The sequence below is a fragment of the Sander lucioperca genome, chromosome 16, assembly GCF_008315115.2.
Source record: "Sander lucioperca isolate FBNREF2018 chromosome 16, SLUC_FBN_1.2, whole genome shotgun sequence".
In the NCBI taxonomy this organism is placed as follows: domain Eukaryota; kingdom Metazoa; phylum Chordata; class Actinopteri; order Perciformes; family Percidae; genus Sander; species Sander lucioperca.
The window spans coordinates 19,965,644-19,988,045 of NC_050188.1; the positions used below are offsets into that span (position 1 = coordinate 19,965,644).

At 40.6% G+C, this 22,402-nt stretch overlaps 1 protein-coding gene across 5 annotated transcripts in view; it reads right to left on the reverse strand.

The window, feature by feature from the left end:
• The window catches only part of elmo1 (engulfment and cell motility 1 (ced-12 homolog, C. elegans)), a 104,457-nt gene that overhangs the window by 30,126 nt on the left and 51,929 nt on the right, over window positions 1-22,402 (reverse strand). For 3 of the 5 annotated variants that reach the window (XM_035993318.1, XM_031323288.2, XM_031323287.2), the window contains 9 exons: window positions 21,689-21,788; window positions 21,034-21,185; window positions 20,775-20,853; window positions 19,620-19,661; window positions 19,262-19,312; window positions 18,632-18,754; window positions 17,570-17,698; window positions 15,858-15,962; window positions 12,909-13,017 (listed from right to left, as the gene is read on the reverse strand). In XM_035993318.1, coding sequence (XP_035849211.1) covers window positions 12,909-13,017; window positions 15,858-15,962; window positions 17,570-17,698; window positions 18,632-18,754; window positions 19,262-19,312; window positions 19,620-19,661; window positions 20,775-20,853; window positions 21,034-21,185; window positions 21,689-21,788 — 890 coding nt within the window. The remainder of the gene's footprint in view (window positions 1-12,908; window positions 13,018-15,857; window positions 15,963-17,569; window positions 17,699-18,631; window positions 18,755-19,261; window positions 19,313-19,619; window positions 19,662-20,774; window positions 20,854-21,033; window positions 21,186-21,688; window positions 21,789-22,402) is intronic. The other 2 variants (XM_035993320.1, XM_035993319.1) reach the window with 1 other exon arrangement.

Here is a 22,402-nt window from a genome sequence, read left to right on the forward strand (position 1 = left end):
GCAGGAAGTTGATGTGCTTATAGTTTATTTCACAGACACAGCCACTGAGAATGAGATACAGTCCCCAACGAAGCAAGGCTGTGCATTATTGAAAATGGATCTCCTCATCAACTTGAAACACAAAATACCCCCTGGAGACAAATTGTGACCAGCAAACACTGTTCCAACTGGATTACGTTGAGAGTTTTCATGTTTCAATGCCAGAGGTGGTTTATTTTCTTTATTAGCAGTGCACTAAAGCGTTCCCACAATTTGTGTGAGAGTGGGTTTGAAATAAGAATGAGAGGGAAAAGGGAAAGCCAGGGCTCTTGAGTGCCCAAACCATATTAACCAAGAGGTAGAATAACAAGGCTTGACATTCATTTGAACTAAATTCATCTCCTTCTCGCCTTGCTGAGATGAGTGGCGGCGTTGAGCCAAAGGTTGGTTCATTTAAAGACTTTCAGAGACGAGCAGCAGGGGCACTGGCCCACCACGAGCAGCCATGAAATCCAACTGGATGGAAGGGGTCAGGCGGCAATTGAAACGTCACAGTATAATGAGTGATGCCCGCAGGCCACGGGCACAGTGACCTGAGCCTTGATTTGGAGCGATGGATGGGAGATTAAGGGGAGGGCGAGGTGGAGAAATCCGGGGAATGGGGGATGTGCTACTGGTGCCGGTAGTCAATCAGGAAGCTAATAGAGGCGAGCCAAAACAGATGTTGACAGGCTGCTTAGTCAACAGTACATTGCCCCTGGGGACAGAAAAAGTCAAAAACAGGAAAACATGTAACAGAAAGGGTGAATAAAAAAAAAAAAAAGTCAAATACCGTTTTGGCCAACTGGTAAAAGTTGTTGGGTTGTTTGAAGTTTGAAATGACCCCTGAGCTAAATGAGCTGTTTATTGATAGAACTAACAGAGCCCTGAGGTGGCAAGGTGAGAGGAATTACATGTCAAGGCGCATTTGGGAGATACAGACAGTGAGCAGTCCCATGTGGCTCTGTAGAAATTTCTCCATCCTCGGGTTTTACAAGGCATGCTGAGTCGCAAACAGTTTTATTAGCTCTCGCAGGGCTCAGCAGGACCTGAAGCAGCACAGCAATGAGGCAAAAAATAAAAAGCATTATAATGCGTTGATGCTCAAAATATTTCAGAGTGTTCTGCATTGTAATACTCATATTGCAAACTTAACCAAATGGTTACAGAGTGTGTGGATCACTGAATATTTCATCAAACAAATATAATTCATCTACGCTGAGGAAATAATTTAAGGAGGGAGAAATCTGAGCTCAACTGCTCTGCATTTTAACAGACTCCTGAGATGAAAATGCAACAGTATGTGTGGTATAATACTTGAAGTTCTGGAAAAAAAAAAAAAAAAAATCAAAATATAGTCTAGATCACACTAGTTTTTAAATAACTCCTAGACATTTTTTTTTTATCTTGGGGTTATGTATAAAAAAGGTTACAATTTAATTGGTTCATTAAATGTGGATGCAAACACCTGCAAATTAAAGCTGAAAGTCAGAAATGTAAACTTACATTAATACAGAGGAAAACAATACTATCCTAATCCTTACAGACTGCACTATATTTCATTGAGCCTTTAAAAATTGCCAGCTGTTTGAATGTATAGTTTTTGCAGACGAAAAAACAAATAATTTAGTGCTTCTTTTTTCAGCATTTCAGCTGCATTCCAGCCAGCTGAAATGTCACGTCTGAATCATTCTCACCACTGCACAAATGCACTTAAAATGATCCGCCTGAATGAAGATGGCCTGTGTGAGTGCAAAGTCATGTTACTGTGATTAGATAACCAGTGCTTTAGGCCTTACTTGCCGTAAATCAGCCTTTAACCAAAGACATGCTTCAGCATTATTCTGAGAAAATAAAAAAAACTTCTGCTATACAATAAATTACTGCACCAACCATCACACTGACTCATGGGGCTTAGTAGCTGGACTGGCTGTACTGAAGTGAACTGAAGTCTTGCCCCAAATCATTAGGCCGCACACAACCTTAATCTGAAACGGGTTATGTAAAACCTCTCAACCTCCCTTCCTTCTACTGAGGAATAGCCTTCTCTTGCACAGGCAGGCTAACATGGTCATGGAGATGCGGTGGGCGACTGGACACATCAAGTGCCTGAGGAGTCTGACACTTCTCGATGGATGAGTCACACAGCCAGGGACACACACACACCTCTGTTTATAGCTGGATGACACGCTACAAAGCAAAAATCACAATTCATGACTCGTTTTGGCCGAGCATATGGGTCCACAGATGACCATAGAGATGGATGGAAAATGGGCTGTAATGAGTTTTCTTTGTGCTGTATGCTTTTCATCCATCTGCACAGCCATATGTTAAGTTCCTGTACCTCCCATAAAGTAGGTAACAGGACACTGTGATGACCAGTTTAGGTTATGCCGAACCATATGCCCATATGGATCAGAAGAACAACTTTTTTACGGTTTCGGTGCAATACTTTGTGACCATATGTCACTACAAAATAGATATGATTTGGTGGTACAACGGTTTGCCTTTGTTGTGTTTGTTCTGCTTAAGGACACTTAAGGAGGGTGAAATCTGAATATACCAGGGAACCTAAATTGATTTAGAAATTATATGAGGAAAACACAACTGTGTTTTGTGCGGCACATTCGCATGGGCTAGGCAAAGTCTGTATTTTACTTGAATTTACTGAATTATCCCCCCCCCCATACGATTTCAAGGCTCTGTCAAAAGTTTTATTTACAATTGCCAACGCAGCTAATATGGCCCCAAATCTCAGATTATTACAAATTACTAGAGGTCCCCAGGTAACACTAGTCCTGTGCAAATACTACAGATACTTTTTTTCCCACTCACACTGATATCCTGTTGCCAGGCCTCTTTTGAGCAATGAAAGTGTTTATAATTAGTAATTTAATTAAAAAGCTCAAGAAACCTGTTCGGAAGAAAGGAACTTTCACGTTAAGTAAAACCAAATGAAGGAATTCAAGAAGCTGAATGAATGTTAACGCATTTTCCTCAGATGGAGACTTGTAGTCAAGGTGGTTTATTGACAAGTGAAACCAGATACAAACAAACTTATAGCTTATTTTATGAAATCGTTTCTTGTCTTCTCATCAAGTAGGAGATAACGTCAGGGTTAGAAATTCACAATATCTTTTGGAATTACAACGGATGCTTTTCTGCCTTGGTTGCTTGTAATGATAGTCTGAAACGTGATGTAAACGCGGCATAAGCTCTGTGGGCAGAGAGAAGTTTCAAGTCACTTCCATCCATCCATCTCCTGGGAGGTGTGTGGTTGGGCTGAGGTCAAAAGGTCCCTAAAGTGACTCAGTTTATGTGTATGTGAATGAATGCTAGCGTGACTGAGTGTGGGACAGCTGTCACCTGTCACGCTCTTATCAAAGTCCATTCATCGTGAGGGCTCTGTGACGTCAACTGAGAACTAATTACTCAACTGGCCACCACACAGATAAGTCCTGGAGAAGAGAGAGGTGACTAAGCGTGTGTGGTAAAAGTGTGTGTGTGTGCAGCTGTGTGTCTGTTTGCGTATGTGTGGGTATCTCTGCGTATGTGTGAGAAGAAAAGAGAGAGAGAAAGAGAGACAGACAGAGAGACAGAGAGAGAGAGAGAGAGAGAGAGAGAGAGAGAGAGAGAGAGAGACGTGAGGGCTGAATGCCACCCTGACATCTGTCAAGGTCCAGTGTGTATTTGTCTGTGTGTATGTGTGTCCATGAGTGTGCACAAAGTAAGCAATACAACCCCCAGAGTCACCTTGCAGCTATGCCACATGATGAATACACAGCGAAAAGTGTCATCCTCACTCTAATTACAACACCAGCATGCTCTGATGTCCAACTGTGACAAGCGGAGAGTGTGTGTGTGTGTGTGTGTGTGTGTGTGTGTGTGTCCAGTAAGCAGCGTCAGCACCATCTTTCCGGTCCAGTCACTGTTTGCGTGTGTGCAGGATGCCAGGTACACAGAGATGCAACCACAGCCAGCTAGATGACTTCACAGACTGACTGTGTATTTCTTATGCTACAGCAAACAACACCACATATACTGTACTGGTAATACATATCCCAGTTTAAAATAAGCTTATAGTAAAGCCATTTTCACTGACTGTGCTGCTCTAATTGTTAGTAGTAGTTAGGTAGATAGCTTTAATCTATTTACCATTTTGAACGTATGTCCTACTTGAGTGTGGGTAAGATCCCCCTATACTTAAACATGACAGAAATTGTGTCATAATAATTAAAATTGCAGGTCGAGTGATGCTCTCCAGCACAGAAATACTTTTTTCCATGCTCAATCATTGAAATCAAAAACACAATCTAACATGCATGTGCTATGGGCTCATGAACACAGAAGTCTGAAAAACAAAGCGTTTGCACCTGAGGCAACCTTTATTGAAGTAAATGGGGAACCATCTTTGAATACAGTTGGTTTAGAACAAAGAGAAGACTCACACAGATGCTCACTCGGCCATAGAGATATCAAATTGGCTAGCAGTGCGAGAACCACAACTATAATTAGTATTTGAGTTCAACAGGGAAACTAATAAGCTTGCAAGCTAATTTACATCTTGCTAACCCTGTTAGAGTAGATAAAGGGTCAAATATGTCACCTTAAAATGTAATGCCTCAGGGTGTTTGAGTTTGGAATCTGTGAAACGTGAAATGATGAATCAGTTTTATAATGTTTGGGTCACATCAGCAGGGCTGCTGGGTTGTACTCGCTCTTCCAACTGGAGTATCTCTACCCTGAAAATAATAATCATTATTTAATGATGATAGGAGAATGAGGTCACTGGTTCAAGTTGAAATACGTAATAATATAATGTTGTACAAAATAAACTACTATTTGCCCACAGTATTGAATTTGTCTATCAATCTATTTTGAGTTAATTTACAAAAAAAAATCTTTTTTAGGGAGGAAAAGAAGCATCTGGAGAACCTTGATTAGATAAGAACGAAAACAGGGAAAAGTCAAAGGCTTATTTCCTTTGTGGTCTCTAATTACGTAACTAAACCATTTGAGCATGCAGTCCCCAACAATGGTCAAGATGCATTAGAGGACAGAGGGAGAGTGAGGGAGAGCAGAACAGCAGATGGAGAGAAGAGAAAGAGGGAGGCATGTAGCGAATCCATCAGCGCTCTGGACTGAGACACAACAAATTTAGCAGTACATCTGCTTCCACAGACTCATGTTTTCTCAAATACAATAAGGCTTGTGAGACTGCTTCAAGCTGTGGGTTTTCTATCAAGTCAGAGCTTTCCCTTGTTGCATTTATTAAAAACACTTAACACAACTCAAATCTCTCATATATCAATACATCAGGTATAGGAGCTACAGTATGATATGCACATCAATCATGCCGGATTCTTCTGAAGGAAAATCTCAAATCAGACGATGGGAGTCATGCCTACACTCTGAGTATGCCCAAATGCAGGAACAGAATAGTTTAATTATAAAAAAAACAACAGAAGAGGTGTCACGTGACCTAATGGCGAAGTTGGGCGTAGGAGGAGCTCTGTATAGTGCATTGCTGTATTGCAAGATTTTGAAAATCGATCCCAACGCAATAATGTCTGTTTTCTGGGCATCCCTGAGGGTAAGGAAGGAGATGAAGTTTTTTGGGGGAGCAGATTCGTGAGTCGCTGGAGAATAACGGAGAGATTGAGCGTGCACACAGAACCACTGGCCAGCAGCCCCAGGCAGGAGACAGACCCCGGACCATTCGGGCGAGATTCTTAAGAGCATCGGACCGGTGCCTGGTGTTGCGGGTGGCAAGAGGCCATGGCAAAAAAGGGAATTGTCATGATGTGAGGGTGCGCCTTATTCAGTTCAAGATTATGCATCGCTTCTATTGGACTTCCTCCAGATTGTTTAGAATTGGTCTGAAAGACACCAAATTGTTGGAAATCTAAGACAGAGGATGGCCAATTACTTCATGTCCTATGGTCTTGTGATAACGTCCAGGAATTTTGGACCAGAATACAGGATAACCTATGTCGGATTGCAGGGACCCAGGTTTCATTCAGCCCAAGATTATTTGTTCTGGGAGATGGGTCAATCCTAAAAGGGATGGATAAGCACATAAGAAGCTGGGTCCAGACTAGTTTAATGATAGCCAGACAGATTATTTTAGGGGGATGGAGGAATGAAGGGGTGCCTTCAATCCAGCACTAGGCTTGTGAGATGGCTAGGGTGGCGGCATTTAAAAAAAAAAATGTATATGTACGTTTATTTGGTTTATGGTTTATTGTCTATTGTGTTACTATTCTGTTGAATGGTTTTGAATATCGTAGTTACTGTGATATCTTTTCTTGATTTTTTAAAAAAAATGAAAAATAAAAAAAATTGTTAAATCACAAAAACAAAAGAATCTCCAGCTTACATGCACATATGCACACGTACGTGCATAACTGATAATTATACTTCTGGAACTAGAATTGCAGTGGGAGAATTAAACACAGGTATCATTAACCAATGTTTGACTCAGGGATGATACAACTGTTGGGGGTTAAGATGAAGCAGGCACTTTCTTTCATTTAAGGTGAAATCCTTAAATTTACAAATAGTTAAAATGAATCCCAGACATTGCCTCTTCTGGATCTGTAACTGAACGGAATAATTATCAATGGAAAGGTTTGGACTCACTTTGTAATTTTGATGAAGAAATTCACATTTACCTTTATTGTTGCCAAGTTGATTTTTATTGGTTTGTGTGCCCAAAGTTTGTTCTGTTCTGTATCTTTTCTTCTGATTTACTGTAAGATGTTGTCTTGAGTTGCATTAAGGTCTTTATATGTTGGAAAAGTACATTTAAAAAAAAATGATAACAGAAAATATACTAAAACTTTATAAAAAAGGAATTTGCCTAAACAACTTTTTTTTTACTTTTCCAAGATCTCAGCTTCCTCAGCAAAGACTTAACTACATTGTTTATGTGTTTGGGTACATCTAGTGAAAGGCTAGTGTTTAGTCTGATTTCACCTTCGACAAGGTCTGCTAGTAATAGGCCTCTTGGGGAAAACAGTTTCAGTTAGTTGAGAGCACGGTGTATAAAAAAAACTAACAAGTGACGAGACAAGTTGGTGAAAGTTTGAGGTAAATTACATCCAAGAAGCTCAGAGTACAGCAACAAGTGGCAGCATAGTCATAGGCTCCACTTCAATCCACCAGGGATTGCTGAGAGCTGACAGGAGGGTCTGAAAAACTCTAAGGATACTTAAAACTTGAGATTCTCGAGCACCCATCTGTCAAGTGTGTTGTTATTTGTGCACTCTAATTTAAAAACCTTTTGCTGGTGTATGCCTGAGGTTACGAAGTGGAAAACCCTGAAGAAGGCTCCCCTCCTTTAACAAAAGGATGCAACTGACAACTGTGCAAAGTGGTTGCCGACTGCAAAAATCCTCATGTCAAGACTTAAGGGATACTTGGAATTCTACGCTTGGCCTTTCCTCCCCCTGCCATCATCCACTTCACTCATAAATCATGGAAGGAGACCTACGGGAAGGATTAGCAGCTAAAACCTTGAGACTTAACAAGTCATTTCAAAATGTATCAGTTTCCAAGCTAATGTTCAGCTCATGCTAATGTTAGCATAGTAATGTTTGATGTCGGAAATAAATTCTCATCCCATTGATACTTCATCAGTGGAAGCAACTGCTTACAAAGGGAGCCAAATGAAAATGATAAATGAGACAGGACACAAACATATCATGTAAGGTAAATTTCATACACTATAATTCAGCATGTGCTTCCTTGGGATTTCATAACTCTTTCAGAAGTTCCAGTGATTTGAAAACAAATGTGGAAAATTAGCATGTGATTTACTCTAAGAAAGTCATATTCTTGTTCTTATGTTGCCCTAAGTAACTGCTCATGTATTACTTTAATTACTGTATAATGTAATGACTTCTCAGTATGTGGGGAAAACATCTCTCTCAGTGGGTCAAAAATGCAATTAATCCTATTAAAGTGATACTTTGAAACACTAACGCCCTATAGACTTGAAGGGTGGATGTGTTTAGATATGAGTTATTTTATTAGTTTTTATGCAAAGTTGCAAGTTTCCATTGGTATAAAAAAAAAAAAATCCAAATGTCTCAATAATCATGCAGAATAATCCACTTTCCGCAGTCCTCTAGTATGGTCATTATGATCCGCACAATCATATTTTCCCCACAATTTGGCTGAATTAACTGCTTCTATATCCCAGTTCTCATGCACAACCTTGTCAAGTTTGCAGAAAGTCATGTGTTTGATTGCACATGTTAGAGTGACTGGACCGTAGAGGATTTACATAATTAGAGCACCTTATCTTAACAAACATAAAAATGATTACTTTGTTAGCATTAACGACTACAATTCCCATTCGGTTTCAAGAGTCTGCCTACAATATGTGCCAAAAATGTATAACAGATGCAGTTGTTCACTACTCAAACATTTTTTTCTATCTTAAAATAAAGAGAAACAACGAATAATAAAAATGAATAACTTGCAAGTTGAGTAATCAGTGTTAAAGTAGACAGAAACCCCATGTTCAGCTTGCTTAGTACATTTTTTAAACTTATTACAGTCCGAGAATCTGAGATGTGAGATTTTCTGTTGGCATTTTCTCTTCAACCCAGATGTATGACTCCATGACCAAAGATGATATTTTATTTTGACCATGACTGAGTGTGGGACAGCACACGTCAGTATGCACATGTTAAAACTGCATCTCAGTGATACACTATGGACCAGTCCAAACACATCCCAGCATTTCAATTTCACACTGTGCAATTTATCAGATGTGTGTGTGTGTGTGTGTGTGTGTGTGTGTGTGTGTGTGTGTGTAAATGTATTTGTGTTGTTTTTAACGCAACACAGCAGGCAACCTAGGAATGTCCTCATGTCCAGTTAATGTGTTTGGATGACTCGGAATCACCTGCTGGGTTTGGACATACTGTATACACACATGCTTTAGCCATCCAGGTACAGTATGCACGCACGCACTGCACTTTTATCAAAGTGCTTCATTCTGAGTTCATTAGGATGCAAGGGCTCATAACTAAGCAATACAAAAGGAAGATACCTTAGTACTGTCCTTGAGGTAAAAAAAAAATATATATAAATAAATACACTCAAATAGAAAATCAATCCAAATATTTCACATGATGTATTGCATTAGTGTACTGTACTTTGATCATGAGCCAAGATGTAAAATGGAGCTGTCTATGGTGCTGAACATGGCCCTTTGGCCTTGGCTAATGGCTATCTCTGATGGAACACACAAATATGAGTACATTTAGTGACAGCCTGCCCAGATCTACCCGTGTGTGCAAGTGTGTGTGTGTGTGTGTGTGTGTGTGTGTGTGTGTGCTAGTACTGTAGATGCACTGGTCTGGTCTCTGAGTTTCACATGTGTATCTGTTAGCATGCGTGCGTCCATGCTCAGATCTGCCACGGTTCACCACCCAGCTTTCCGTTTCAGCAATGAGATGCCACATTGTGAATCACCAAGCAAGGCCATTACACACGATGCCTGACCCTTTCTAAATAACTTCATAAATATTACATGGGCCTGCTTAAACAGGAGTCTGAAAAGTTGCGGCTTGGCACCTCACCGACGCAGATTCCATTAAGCCCGTTGCAGCAGAAACATGGTGGGACAATTAATCTTTTAGGATCTGAGGCAGGGCACCAACAAATGCAAAAGTGAGAGAGAGAAACAGAAAGGGTATGAATTAATGGGAGAAGAGAGAGAGTGACACCTGGATGGTGTTATGAATTATGTAGAATCCAGCAGCATTGACAGCTGATTTAACCAAACAAGCTCCTTTACCTACTTTATCCAGACCACATCTGCATAGAAATTAAATATCTCAACAACCAAAAGGGAAAATGTCAAAACATCTCAGAACAAGGATATGTAAAAGTGAAATCCTTTGGCCTAAAAGAGCAATGAGACAAAGTCAGGCCAGATTCTTGAGTGGCTTCTCCGTTATTCATTTGAAAAAAATAGTAAGATGCGACCTGCTTGCGTATTGGTGTCATTTTGTTTGGGTCAAATTCATGGGATAGAAAAAGACAAAACCAGAACATGAAAGGATAAGTGAGGATTACAAGTCTGAGAGGGACACATGTTCTTTAGACCCACAGAGAAGAAGGAAGAAAAAGACGGAGCCTAAAAGAAAGAGCATGAAGAGTGAGAACAATTAAACTGAAAAGAGAGAGAGAGTGAGAGAGAGCTTGAAGAGGCCAGCAAGGAAGAAAGGCAACTTCCTCAACCACCGGCAAATCCAGAATCCCTCTGTCTTTCATCCCTGTGAGAAAACATTAGAGTGTGTCTGGCCTCTGCCAGAGCCATACTGGCATTTTACACAAACAGATAGCAAATGAGCCACTAAGACAGGTTAAGACATCAACACCGTTACCATTAATCTGCTGTCTCTTTTCTTCTGCTTTTATTCACAAAAGGGATTTGGAGAAAAAAAGGGGGGTATTTAAGAAAAAGAGAAGAGAAATACAGTACAGAATGCTTGTGATTGCTTTAATGAAGTTTTCACCAGGAGCTGGTCTACACTTTTAAACATATAAAGGGTGCAGCTACACTGACAGCATGCTAGCATGCTAACATTACATAACATACTCGGACATGTAAAATATTGTTAATTGGCAACACCTGTGCTTTTGATTGATGAAAAAATGCACCAAGGTTTCTAATATTATTCTGACTCAAATACCACACTATCACATGTGATGATAATGATCCAGATACACAGACACACGCTCCAACATCCTCGTTAGTGTCAGGTATTTCATTGTTTCCCTGTTGAAAGGTCAACCGAATGATGACAGTCAGTATAGAGCTGAGGCTCATTTCTCTCCCTGCTTTCCTCTGGGAAAACGCACACTCATGCCCCTACATTACACACACACACACTTAACAGTTTTTCTAATGACCACCTGTTACTCACCAAGCATTTACAACACCTGCCTGGCCCATGTTACATTTATCCTACTCATACATTCATTAGTGCATGTTAATATACACAGGGCTAATGGGGTGCTTGTGAAAATGCACTTAGCTCTCTCTACAAGAGAAGATGCAGTGTAGCTTATGACAACTTTGGGACACACTGGCTTCCTCCCATAAGGATGAGATGCATATAATGCTCTGTGAGTGCAAGTGTGTGCAAATATTTACTGGAAGATTGTGACAAAGATGGATGGAAACATTACGATTTGGGACGCAGTGCATATGAATATATCAAAATGTTGTATTTCCTCTCCTGTCCCTAGTGATTTCCTGCAAGGGATTTGTTTTATTCCCTTTGCTTATAATGTTTTAATTGTGTGCCCGTAGATGACCTACATGTGTATATGGGATTCCTGTTTTGTCTTAAACCGGGTGTATGTGCTGTTATTATAGCAGCAGACAGTATCTCAAACAGATAAGTCATCCTCTGCAGGTTATAGATCATCATAAGTCTTATATGTCCACCCCATTTCGCACGCACGCACGCACGCACGCACGCACGCACACCAGGGCAATTACAATATGTTGGGGCAGAATTTGTAGGTCGGTTCCATATTCTGTTCTTATCTTTGGAGTAAGTTATGTGAAATCCTGCACTCGGCCCTGCTCTATTTATTTGAACAAGCAAGTCTCTCAAAAACAAAGTCTCATTCATAATGATGGCCTGGCATTCATCCTGGGGATTTAACTCTATTGCATAAGCCTTCAACTACATGCTTAGAAAAATCTTAGAGATACAGATGTTTCCCCATTTTGGAACAAGTTTGGTTGCTAAATCTGCATTTTGATATGAATGAGGTCAAAGTGATATTTCTAAGAGAGACTTAAGGGAAGCAATTTTGGTCCGCTAAGAGAGAAGATCAAAAGGGCATGTGCAGTGGAGCCACTTGGATAAAAACTAATGAGACAATGAATAAAAATAAAGCCCCGAGACACACTGCATGGAAAATAAACATGCCTGCACAAGTAGATGCACAGAAACACACAGAGTTAGGGAGAAAGCCACCATCACTGAAGACGAAGAATGGAGACGTTTTGCATTAAAGCAGAGTCTAGTGGAGATAAGAGCATATTAAGGACAGGAAAGTTACAATATGCTTAGAAATGTTTAAAAAAAAAAAAGTATTACTGTCCCTTCTTATCTTGTATTGAAACATAGCCTGGCACTTTTATCAGCAATGTTAAGGACAGATGAGAGACATTTGCATGACATTTATCTAAGCATTTCTAAGGGAACAGATACAGAAGTGGACACTATAAGTCTAATGTCCCTTGCTGCAATTTGCAGACCAGAGTGAAGAACCCTGAAATGCAGCCAAGTCTAAATCCTCCATGAACAAAAAGACATGAGCAGATGAAAAGGGCATATCAGTTTAAATTGAGCTAAGAATTCCGTCTCCCTCCCTACAGGGAGCAGCAGGGGTCAGTCTGGAGTGGAATGGAGACCAATTCGCCCATTTAAACAAGTAAAGACAAATGAAAAGGGCACATCAATTTGGAGTGGACGTGGGCACAGCATCTCTTTCTCTGTGCAGTGTGCCTCCCAGAGGCAGTATATTAGGCTGAAAGGGGCTCAATGGGGGCGAGGTGCATCACTAAATAATGAACTCCTGGCAGCACAATTACTGAACATAATGGCAGCTTTCATGCTCACGGGGATGGAATGTGTGTATTCATGAGTATGTGTGTATGGAGGTTTATATTTTTGTGCACATAAGTATATGCATGTCTGTGGGTAAAGCAGTCCGTGAGCTATTTCTCAAACTGTGTGTGTGCTAATTCTAAAGATATTGTGAGCGAAAGAAGTAGTGCGATGAAGACGAACTACCAGCAACAGTACACAGAGAGTGGAAAATGTGTGTTGCTGATGTAGACTTACGAAGCTCGCCCACTTTGAGAATCTCACAGAGCATCTTGGTCAGCTCGATGCTGCTGCGGCCAAACGGACACTCGTGCTTGTCTTCTCGACTGCTGTTCTCCAGGACGATCTAGAAACACAGACAATCATATCAGCCATACAACGATGATATACGATATATCAGGACTGTATCTCTTCAGGGGTCAAAACATGGATAAATATTTGATGACGTGTTTTGTTGTATTTACTCTCTGAATACAACAACAGATGTGCCTGTGAATTAAAAAACTCCTAAAAATGTGATGCCACTTCGCCTAATACAGTATGTGGGTCAACTGCAACATTATACATTATATTGTTGTGACTCAGTGATTATGAGCGAACTCCTACTATTCCTGGAATTTAGGTAATATTAAAAGTAGCACGTCGATCTGTATCCAGATGCAGATTAAAGCTATTTTAGGATAGCGTTACAACCAGGCAGAGCAACGAAGAAGGTAGCGAAGCTAGTTGATAGATTAAACTTTTGCTGTATCCAGTCAGCAAAACTCCGAACACATCTTCCTTTTTTAAGAATGTTTTCAGTGCCGTTCTTTGTTCCTTTTCTCAAAAAAAAGCTGAACTCCATGTCTTCCAGAAGACCGCTGTTCCCTGCAGCAGCAGCCATAAGCCCGCCTACCGACTCTATACACGATGTGATTGGCCTGACCAGAGTTTGGTTTTTCCAGCTCGCAAGCCAACGGAGAGTGCCTACACCTCCCTGGCTGCAAAATAAATTTGCATCTAGATGGGTGCGTCTAGGTTTCTAGGCTAGATTAAAGCCTCTATGTAATGAATCTTCATGTGATATTGCATCTTGCTGCTTTCATCCCATTCATTCTTGGTAGAGGCATACATTGGTGTCTGCGGTGGTACCTGTTTTGACACTACAACTTGGAGTTGCCAAAGACAGAAATGTTCAAATCCTACAGGTAGTGCCTTTAAGATGTCAAATCATTTTATATTAAAATAACAAATTTAGAGTATTTTGAGGCCTTGGCAGAGGTATGCACTCTCAAGAGTGCTTTGTGGTTAGAAGTATATGTAAAATATATTTGCATTCATTTATAGTGGTGGGCTTGGCACACTGAAGGATATTTTCCCATAAACATTTCCATTATGGTTGAAACTATGAGTCAATATTTGACCTCATGTGACCCTCTAAACTATCTGCTTGGAAGCCAAAAAACATAAATGAAATCTCAACAGAAAAAATATTCACTCTAATTATGTGGATGGTGGCAGTGCGCCATAAATAAGGCCATCAAGGTCCCAATCATTTTAGTTGGTGACAGTTTAATTTGGGAAATTGGAGGCTGTGTTTCCTCACTCTGGTAAGGGCTGAGTCAGCACTACTAAGACATCTCTTTTCTCGCATTCAAGTTCAGAGACTATGATAGTCACACACTATCATTATGACAAAGCGCGTGCGCGCACACACAGATTTGCAGGTGTGGTGATTAAACTGCTGCATGTGTACCATGTAGGGCTGCAGCTATCGATTATTTTAGTAATCGAGTATTCTACCGATTATTCCATCGATTAATCGAGTAATCGGATAAGAAATACTTAGTAAGAAATACTTAGTAAACAGCAATAGTAAATATTTATTATTGCTGTTTACTAAAAAAAAGTAAACCTGTTTCCTTTTTTAGAAAAAGCAACATTTTTTATTGCCAAAAAAAGATCCTTGTTAATTTTCCCTTCCCCTTCTTGCCTCTGGCTCTTTGCACTGGATATGCAAAAGAGCTGTTCACTAACCAGAGGGTAAATGTGACGGTACAAACCTTACAGCAGGGCTATTCAACTACACTGTTCTGGGGGACACATTTTCAGAAGCCTAATACACAGTGAGGAGAAAGAATAAAGAATGCAGACATCAACGGCATGATGACGTCATTCACGTGCATATTAAGTGGCCATGCTGGGGGGAGGAGCTCCGGCAGCAGCTAAGTTTCCAAAGATTAGTAGCAAACTAATAAACAGTTAGACTACAAACCGACAGCTTTTGTTTTAGCTTGTTGGTAAAACATCGCTATTTGCAGAGTAGCATGCTGTAGGCTAGTTGTGTAAAACAGCGCGGTGGACAAGAGCAGCAGACGTTAGTTAGCTACTTGTGTCAGGTTCGCTCCGTGGAATGGATGAGTAGACTGGATGTTTTCTACTGAGATGATGTAGCAGCATGTTTGCAGCTTAAAATGATCCCAAACTTTCTGTCGTTTTCTCTCGCTTGTCTCTTCTCTTAGACCCTCATTATTTTCGTCTTCCTTCATTTGTAATCTGGGCCGTCGGTCTTGTGTCCACAGAAGCGTCAACCTGTTGTGCGCTAGTAATAATCCTCCGTGCGGAAACACTGTGAGCCGTACAACCTTAATGACATTGATTTAATGAAGCTTCAAGGCAAAGAATTTTGCTTCGAGGATTTTTTGTAATCGAATTATTCGAGGAATCGTTTCAGCCCTAGTACCATGATCAAAAAACACAAAATTATAATTACAATAGAGTGCTAGATAGCTGCCATAAAATGGTTCAAACTAACCTGAATTAGCAAACACACTAATCACCAAACTAGTGAACGCCATCCCATTACAGACAGTCCCTATAGTTATACTACATCATATGAGTCTATAACCCAGGAGCATAATATTATGTTGCCGGTCATGTAAAAATGAAGTAATTAGACCGTTGCTCGGGGACTGACACTGAAAGGAATTTAATCATTTCTATCGTCTGGGCTGAGCAACTTCATGAAATGCAGTTTTAGCTGAAAGACAATTTGGGAACGAGCCAGAAACTACAAACAAGTGAATGAGCTGGAGGGAAGAAGGTTTGGTAGGAAGCTGAGGTGACGAGGTGAAATATCACACTATCACACTGTTTGTGTCTACATGGGGTAGAACTGCAAAAAAAAAGGTGTATGTGCATGCTCACCCTGATGTAGGCGTCCTGGTGGTGTCTGGCAAAATACAACATGTTATCCAGAGCCAGCATGCCCGGAGGAATCTGGGTGAAATCCACAGCTGGATTCACATGGTTCTGAGAGACATAGGAGGAGGAGGGGGAGACATGTACTTTAACACATACATCAAATCTTTTTTTTTTTTTTTAACCTTTATTCTTTTAGGTTTAATCCACGGAAGGCAACAGTCAGTTTTTTGAAAAACAATGAAATAACTCATGGATTATATATCGGCTCTGTCCAGAAAACCATGTCAATCTGTATTTAGTGATTTTTTAGGTTGTCAGTTAAACTAAAAAAAAAAATGAAATGCTCTTTAGAAGGTTCAGATAATCGTCCGGTGTCTTAGGCACTAAAACTAACCTAATTGAATTATCCAAAAAAAACGGACATTTTGCTATTCATAGGTTTCCCTGGATAGTGATGCTATCTTAAAGCACATTTCAAGTCAAAATGTAGTGAAATGAATTGAAATTGATGGCTGGCTGGAAGGAACAGCAGTGAAACAAAAACTTACATTATGCTTTGCAAAATGTTCAGAAAGAAATTCAAGCATTCACAATGTTGTGTTTGGCCTAAAACCACCAATACCCAAAATGTGAAGAAACAAACCCAAAACTTTGCAGTAACAAGCCTCTTCACTACCAACTCCCATAACATCTGAATATTGTATGAAATATGCAGTTAGATGCTGCTTGCGCTGTCACAGTCCATCATTCTTAATTCCCCTCAGATATTGCAGAGAATTCAGTCATCTAATGATTAAATCCACAGATACAGATGCAAATACATCCCTCTGAAGCTCATGTTGAGTGTAAAAGGTGAGACGTGATGTTGAAGAGAAAAGCGACAGGAAGAGGAGGAAGGAGAGTGGAGGATGAAAGAGGAATGGAGGACACTGAGATCTGCCTCATCAGTTTTGTAATTCTGCCTGACAGGAAGCAAACTTATAGGCTTAAAACAGAAACAGACACACGAGGACATGCATAACTTTAAAAAATACCCTCATATGGACAAGTGAAAAATATTCCAGCATGTGCAACAATCCCTACTTAAAAGAACCACCTGAAGGCTTTAGGAGGCAAACAAATGATCTCAGCAGTGATAAAGTATATCTAGTGTGTGTGTGTGTGTGTGTGTGTGTGTGTGTGTGTGTGTAAGCTGTCTAGCATGGAAAGCAGACTAAGCCACTCCACACTACTGGAGACAAGTCTCCAGTAGTGTTATGTTATGCTATAGTTAGACCACTGTGTACAACACAAAGTCATGCATAAGAAAATATTAGTCAAATGGGCATTTTTTTCTGCAGAACTAGTACTTTTACTATATAAGTATATTTTGCTGATAAAACTTTACCGCTGATAACATTTATACCAGTAGTTTTTTTAAATTGCTGTATTAGTACTTTTACTTAAGCTATGTAAAGGATCTGAATACTTGTTCCACCACTGTACAAAAACAATTTATCTGGGCATGCCTACACATACACACATGCTTTAATCTGCAGATTTTCATATCCAATTAAGAGGCATCCCATGTGGACAGACCGGCCTCGTGTTTTACTTTATGATCTCAGTTTTGAGTTGTGTGTGTGTGTGTGTGTGTGTGTGTATATAGTAGCCAGAGTATGTCATCAGCAAATGAGTGAATTTATGAGACCATTTGAAACACATGCCAAACTCACAATGAAGCCGAGCTTCTTGTAGTCCCGGGTGTACATGGATTTGCGTTTCTCAATGCTGCCACTGTTGTTGGGCTCACACTCCACGTCAAAGGCAATTCTCCGCAGCTCAAAGATGATGTCCCTCTGAGCCTGCACATGCAGAAAAGAATATTAAAGTGATGCTCATAAGTCCATCTGCCTATTCTTCCTTTCACCATTTTATAATTTAAGAATGCCTCAGCCTCATCTCAGCTGTCTGGGGTCTTGCAGTGCCCAAGGCAATCTGGCCAACAGCCATGTCTCTCCACTGTTTTTATTACTTGGCCAACCTAAAATAGCCAGGTCAGGCTGAAACTGTCTATTTTTTCCTGAAAAGGTTTTCTTGAGTTGCTTGTGCAATATAGGCTACAATTAGACATGCATGTTCTGACTGCTTACTATTTTGTCTTGATAATGTCTCATTTATTGAGACAATTCTAGTGATATTCTGTATTTTTCTTACCGTCAACAAATCCCATAAAAACACCAAAACCAAATCCTACTAAAAAGAATTGTTGGTGCAGCAAAAGCCTGATGTATCTTATTCCTCTGTGCCATAGAGCTCCATTGTTGTCCAAAAGCCACACCGTTGCACTGGGTGACATGTTCCTTCATTATGATGAACATGGGCACTGCAGGTTATTTTGAGTCAATCCCACATACTCTGTCTTGCTGTCAAAAATTCTCACAAAAGCACAAAATGTGTATCAACACGCAGCTAAAAATAGTCCCCAACAAATACACCATTTCCTCCTGTTTGAGTGACGTTTGCAAAAAAACGCCAGTGCCCAGCTGTTTTAGGAAATTAATCAGCCTTTTCATAAAAAAAGAAGAAATAAAACTATATTTTTGTGACCCGTTTTTAAAGATTAAAATATTGAGCAGCAACAAATGAATGCAGGGCTGATAGCATCAGATTGGCCGGAGAGGTGGAAAAGTATTGAGAGACAGACTGACTAAAGTATTGGTTGGTTAATAGGATTTGTTGACAATAACAGATCCATTTGTCACCCATTCCAATCTGCGTCATTCACAGTCCCCCACCTGGTCTTGGGGATCCATCTTGGTCATCATGCGGTCCTCCAGCAGGTTAAAGGTGAGCACCTGCAGGACGTACAGCTGGTGGGCCATCTCATCGTTGATGGGTGTGGGGCTCCGGATCACGTTCTACATGGCGTGGAGGAAAAACAGAGGAGGACAAGGAAGGAGGGGGAGATAGATGAGCAGGGGAGAGTAAGACAGAGAGGGGAGCAGAGATGTTAGATGTGCAAAGGAAAGGCGAAGGTGAGAGAACGGGTTTTGGGGTCAGAAAGACAAGACATGGATTTTGGAGGAAGAAAGTATGAGATAACAAAGGAGAATAAGAGGATTTGGGAGTGAATCATGAGGATTAGAAAGAACAAGTCAGATGAGGGAGCAGGAGAGGGGGGAAATGAGATTAAACACAAGGCAGAGGATGAAAGAGAGAAAAGGGAACAGGTGTGAGACAGGAAGTACAATAGATGATAACCAGCGACGTTAGACAGAGGCAAAAGTGGCAAGTGGCATTATCCTTTCTGATATCACACTGGTGCAGAGGCATGAAGCCAAACAGAGATAAAGACAGGCAGAGAAGGAAACACAGAGAGGGATACACTGGAGAGGTAAAGAGGAGAAGGGCATGGTTAGACTTACACTGAGAATGATGGAGCGCAGCTGTTTCTGGGCAAGAATATGGGCCATCTCCTATAGAGGGAGAAAGAAAAGGAGGGAGAAAAAGAGATAAAAAGACAGTATTTGAAAGAGCAGAGAGAGACAGAGAGAGAGTGAGAAGATAAGACACAACAATATACAAACAACATTTTTTTATTTTTAGGGTTTCTATGTTGAAATGAGATATGAATGCGGGCAAAATAAACAAAAACTGACCGGCCATAGAAAATAAGAAAGCCATCCCAAAGAAGAACTTAATCTTAAAACGGAATACTAAATGCCCTAACCAATGCCTTCTACGGTGCATACTACAAAGTGTGCTAATCAAGGGTGCACTTACTGTCAGGGGTCTATTTAGGATGTCCACAATGTGCTCATCAAACTACCATATCGTGTGCAGTGAGGAAAAAGTCAGAGACAGAGAGAGTGAGTGAGTGATGTGGAAAAAGACAGTCTGAGAGGTTAAAAAAAAAAATCATTTTCTGTCAGTGGTGCAGCTTGTGGAGGAGGAGAGGGGAGAGGCAATGGAGTCAGCAGAACAGTGGGAGGCTGGGGGATCATAATAATAGCTTTACTGATTGTTGAGCCCTTACCCCACACGCACGCACGCACGCACACACATACGCACACACGCACTTGAATACACACACAAAGTGAGAACCAATAGTGTCATTAGGCCCTTGCATGTTTTAAATGTGTCATTTGTGATCGATCTGCGTATAAAAGAACATGAAATGATGATCAGGTACTGCACCATAACATCACATCATAAAAGTGTCTCTCTGCAGAAATGAAACTGTCTGCTATAAACGTATATTACCACACATGCCTGAACCTGAGCAAAAGGAGACATTGTTCGCTCATCACCTAAAACAACACAATTAGGTGGCTTAAAAATGGCTGCCAACCAACCGCATGAATCTGATTTGAGCAGACCCTCGTCAAATTGACAAAATTTGCACTTTTGACCTCGGCCACGCAAAAAAAAAAGAAGCACGGCAACATCACAAGTGTGCTACAATCTGTATGCAGTCTTTGCATGCTGCATAGGAGAAAAGCTGTGGGTTAGCATAATTCATTATTAATGTCAAAGCACATCGCTGGACTCTATGGTGCTGATTCAAGGGATCATGTGATTAGCTACAGGGCAAAGCGTGATGAGAGAGTGAAGGAGAGAGATGAGTGGAGAAATGAGAGCATGGTTGAGAAAATATGTCACTTCTGCAGAGAGGAATGGAGAGAAGGGGAATGAGTGGGTTTGTTGGGCTTTTACACTTGCTTAAATCAATACTGTTGTACTAGATTTTACGGTTACGCTAAACTGGAAACGGATAATAAACACATGACACAAAAATAAACAAAAAGTACACTGTTACAGTACAAAAACGCTGGTGGATTCACATGTGAATGCACCATTTAAAGCTCACTCCACCATGGAAATGATGTACAGTACAGTATATGCAGTAAGTGCCGTGTGTGCACACTGCAGCCTCACCTGTCTCTTCTCCTCAGGAGCTTTGAGGAAGAGAGCATTGATGACAGCAATAGTGTATGTCTGAATGTCTTGATCAGTCCTGGAATTACAAAAATAGCGCACACACAAGAATATTAACTATACGTATACCGTAAGTAGTTCATTATTGCCTACCCAGGTTGTTTGAAATGCAATTGAATTTATCACTGTGTCATTTATAGCTTAAAAAATGAAATCAACCAATTTAGTCTTCATACATACAGCCTACTGATCCACTTACCCTTGAAGATGTGGGATGAGCTGCCCAATGGTGATCTCTTGCGCCACCTTGTGGTAAAGATCCTGACTGTTGAGCACCATGGATTCCAGGATGGCCAGGGACCGCTGCAGCACTGCTGTGTCCATGGCTGACTTGTTCACGTAGCTGGCGATCTGCAGGAAGAACAGAGCAGGGGAGATAAAGAATCTGCAAAAAAACGCTAAATAATTTATAAGATGTAATGCTTTAAAGAGATCAATAAAAAGTAATGGAGAACATCTAAAAAAAAACCTTCCTTTTGGCACCTGGGAATATAAATTTAAAACAAAACTGCTTTTACTTAGTTGTTGTCACGTTCCATATACAGTAGAAATTAATTAGGTAAATATCTGTTTGCAAAAAAGTGACCTGGATATTATTTAGTAGCTTTTATTTCACTAGGATCATCACTAAACTATTTTGAAACATTAAGAACAGCCGCTGGTTGGCTTAATGACTGTATCAGGAGAAAATACTAAACTTACAGCCATGTATTTATCTCAGAGGCCCTCACGGATATTATGTGACTGTGAAATCTAAACTTTTCCAACAAATATACAGTATAACAGCAGGATTATAAATGTAATAGTCCCCCTTAAATCCCTGCCCTGTTAAATGGGACATTTTCTTGGCTGACCTTCTTGATGAAGGCCACAGAGAAAGTGTCCCAGGAGACAATGCCGTGGTCCATCAGCTCCACAAAGGCCGTCAGAGTGAAGGACAGCAGGTCGCCAAAACTACAGGGCAACACACACACAGAGACACACATAGACCATAGGAAACTTCTCTCCAGCAGATGGCTTGGAGCAGTGCATAGCTGCAAAGCCCAGATGGCTTGGAACATAACGAGGAATGAGCGGTCAGCAGAGACACAGAGACAGAGAGAGGTGGCGGAGAGGAGGAGGAGAGGGGACAGAGGAACATAAGAACATAAGATCAATGCTTCAACCAGGCTTGCTGAAAAAAAACTGAGAGAGGGAAAAAATGGGAAAGAGGTTTTGCGATGCAATGCAGACAGACTGGCCTTCAAGAAACAGCAGGGGCCGTCAGAAGGCCAGCAGGAGCCGGGCAGCACAGAGCGGTGTTCAATCAGGACCAGAAAGCTACATAATAGAGTGAAGTCATGCAGTTACACAAATATCAGGAGGAATAAATCACTCTGCAAGAGTCACAGGAGGCCAAAGCAGGGAACGCATTAAACAGCTGTTATATCCAAGAAATATTACTGCTGGAAGTACTTAAAGTGCTCATATTATGCTTTTTGGCTTTTTCCCTTTCCTTTATTGTGTTATATATCTTTTTTTGTGCATGTTATAGGTTTACAAAGTGAAAAAGCCCAAAGTCCACCCCA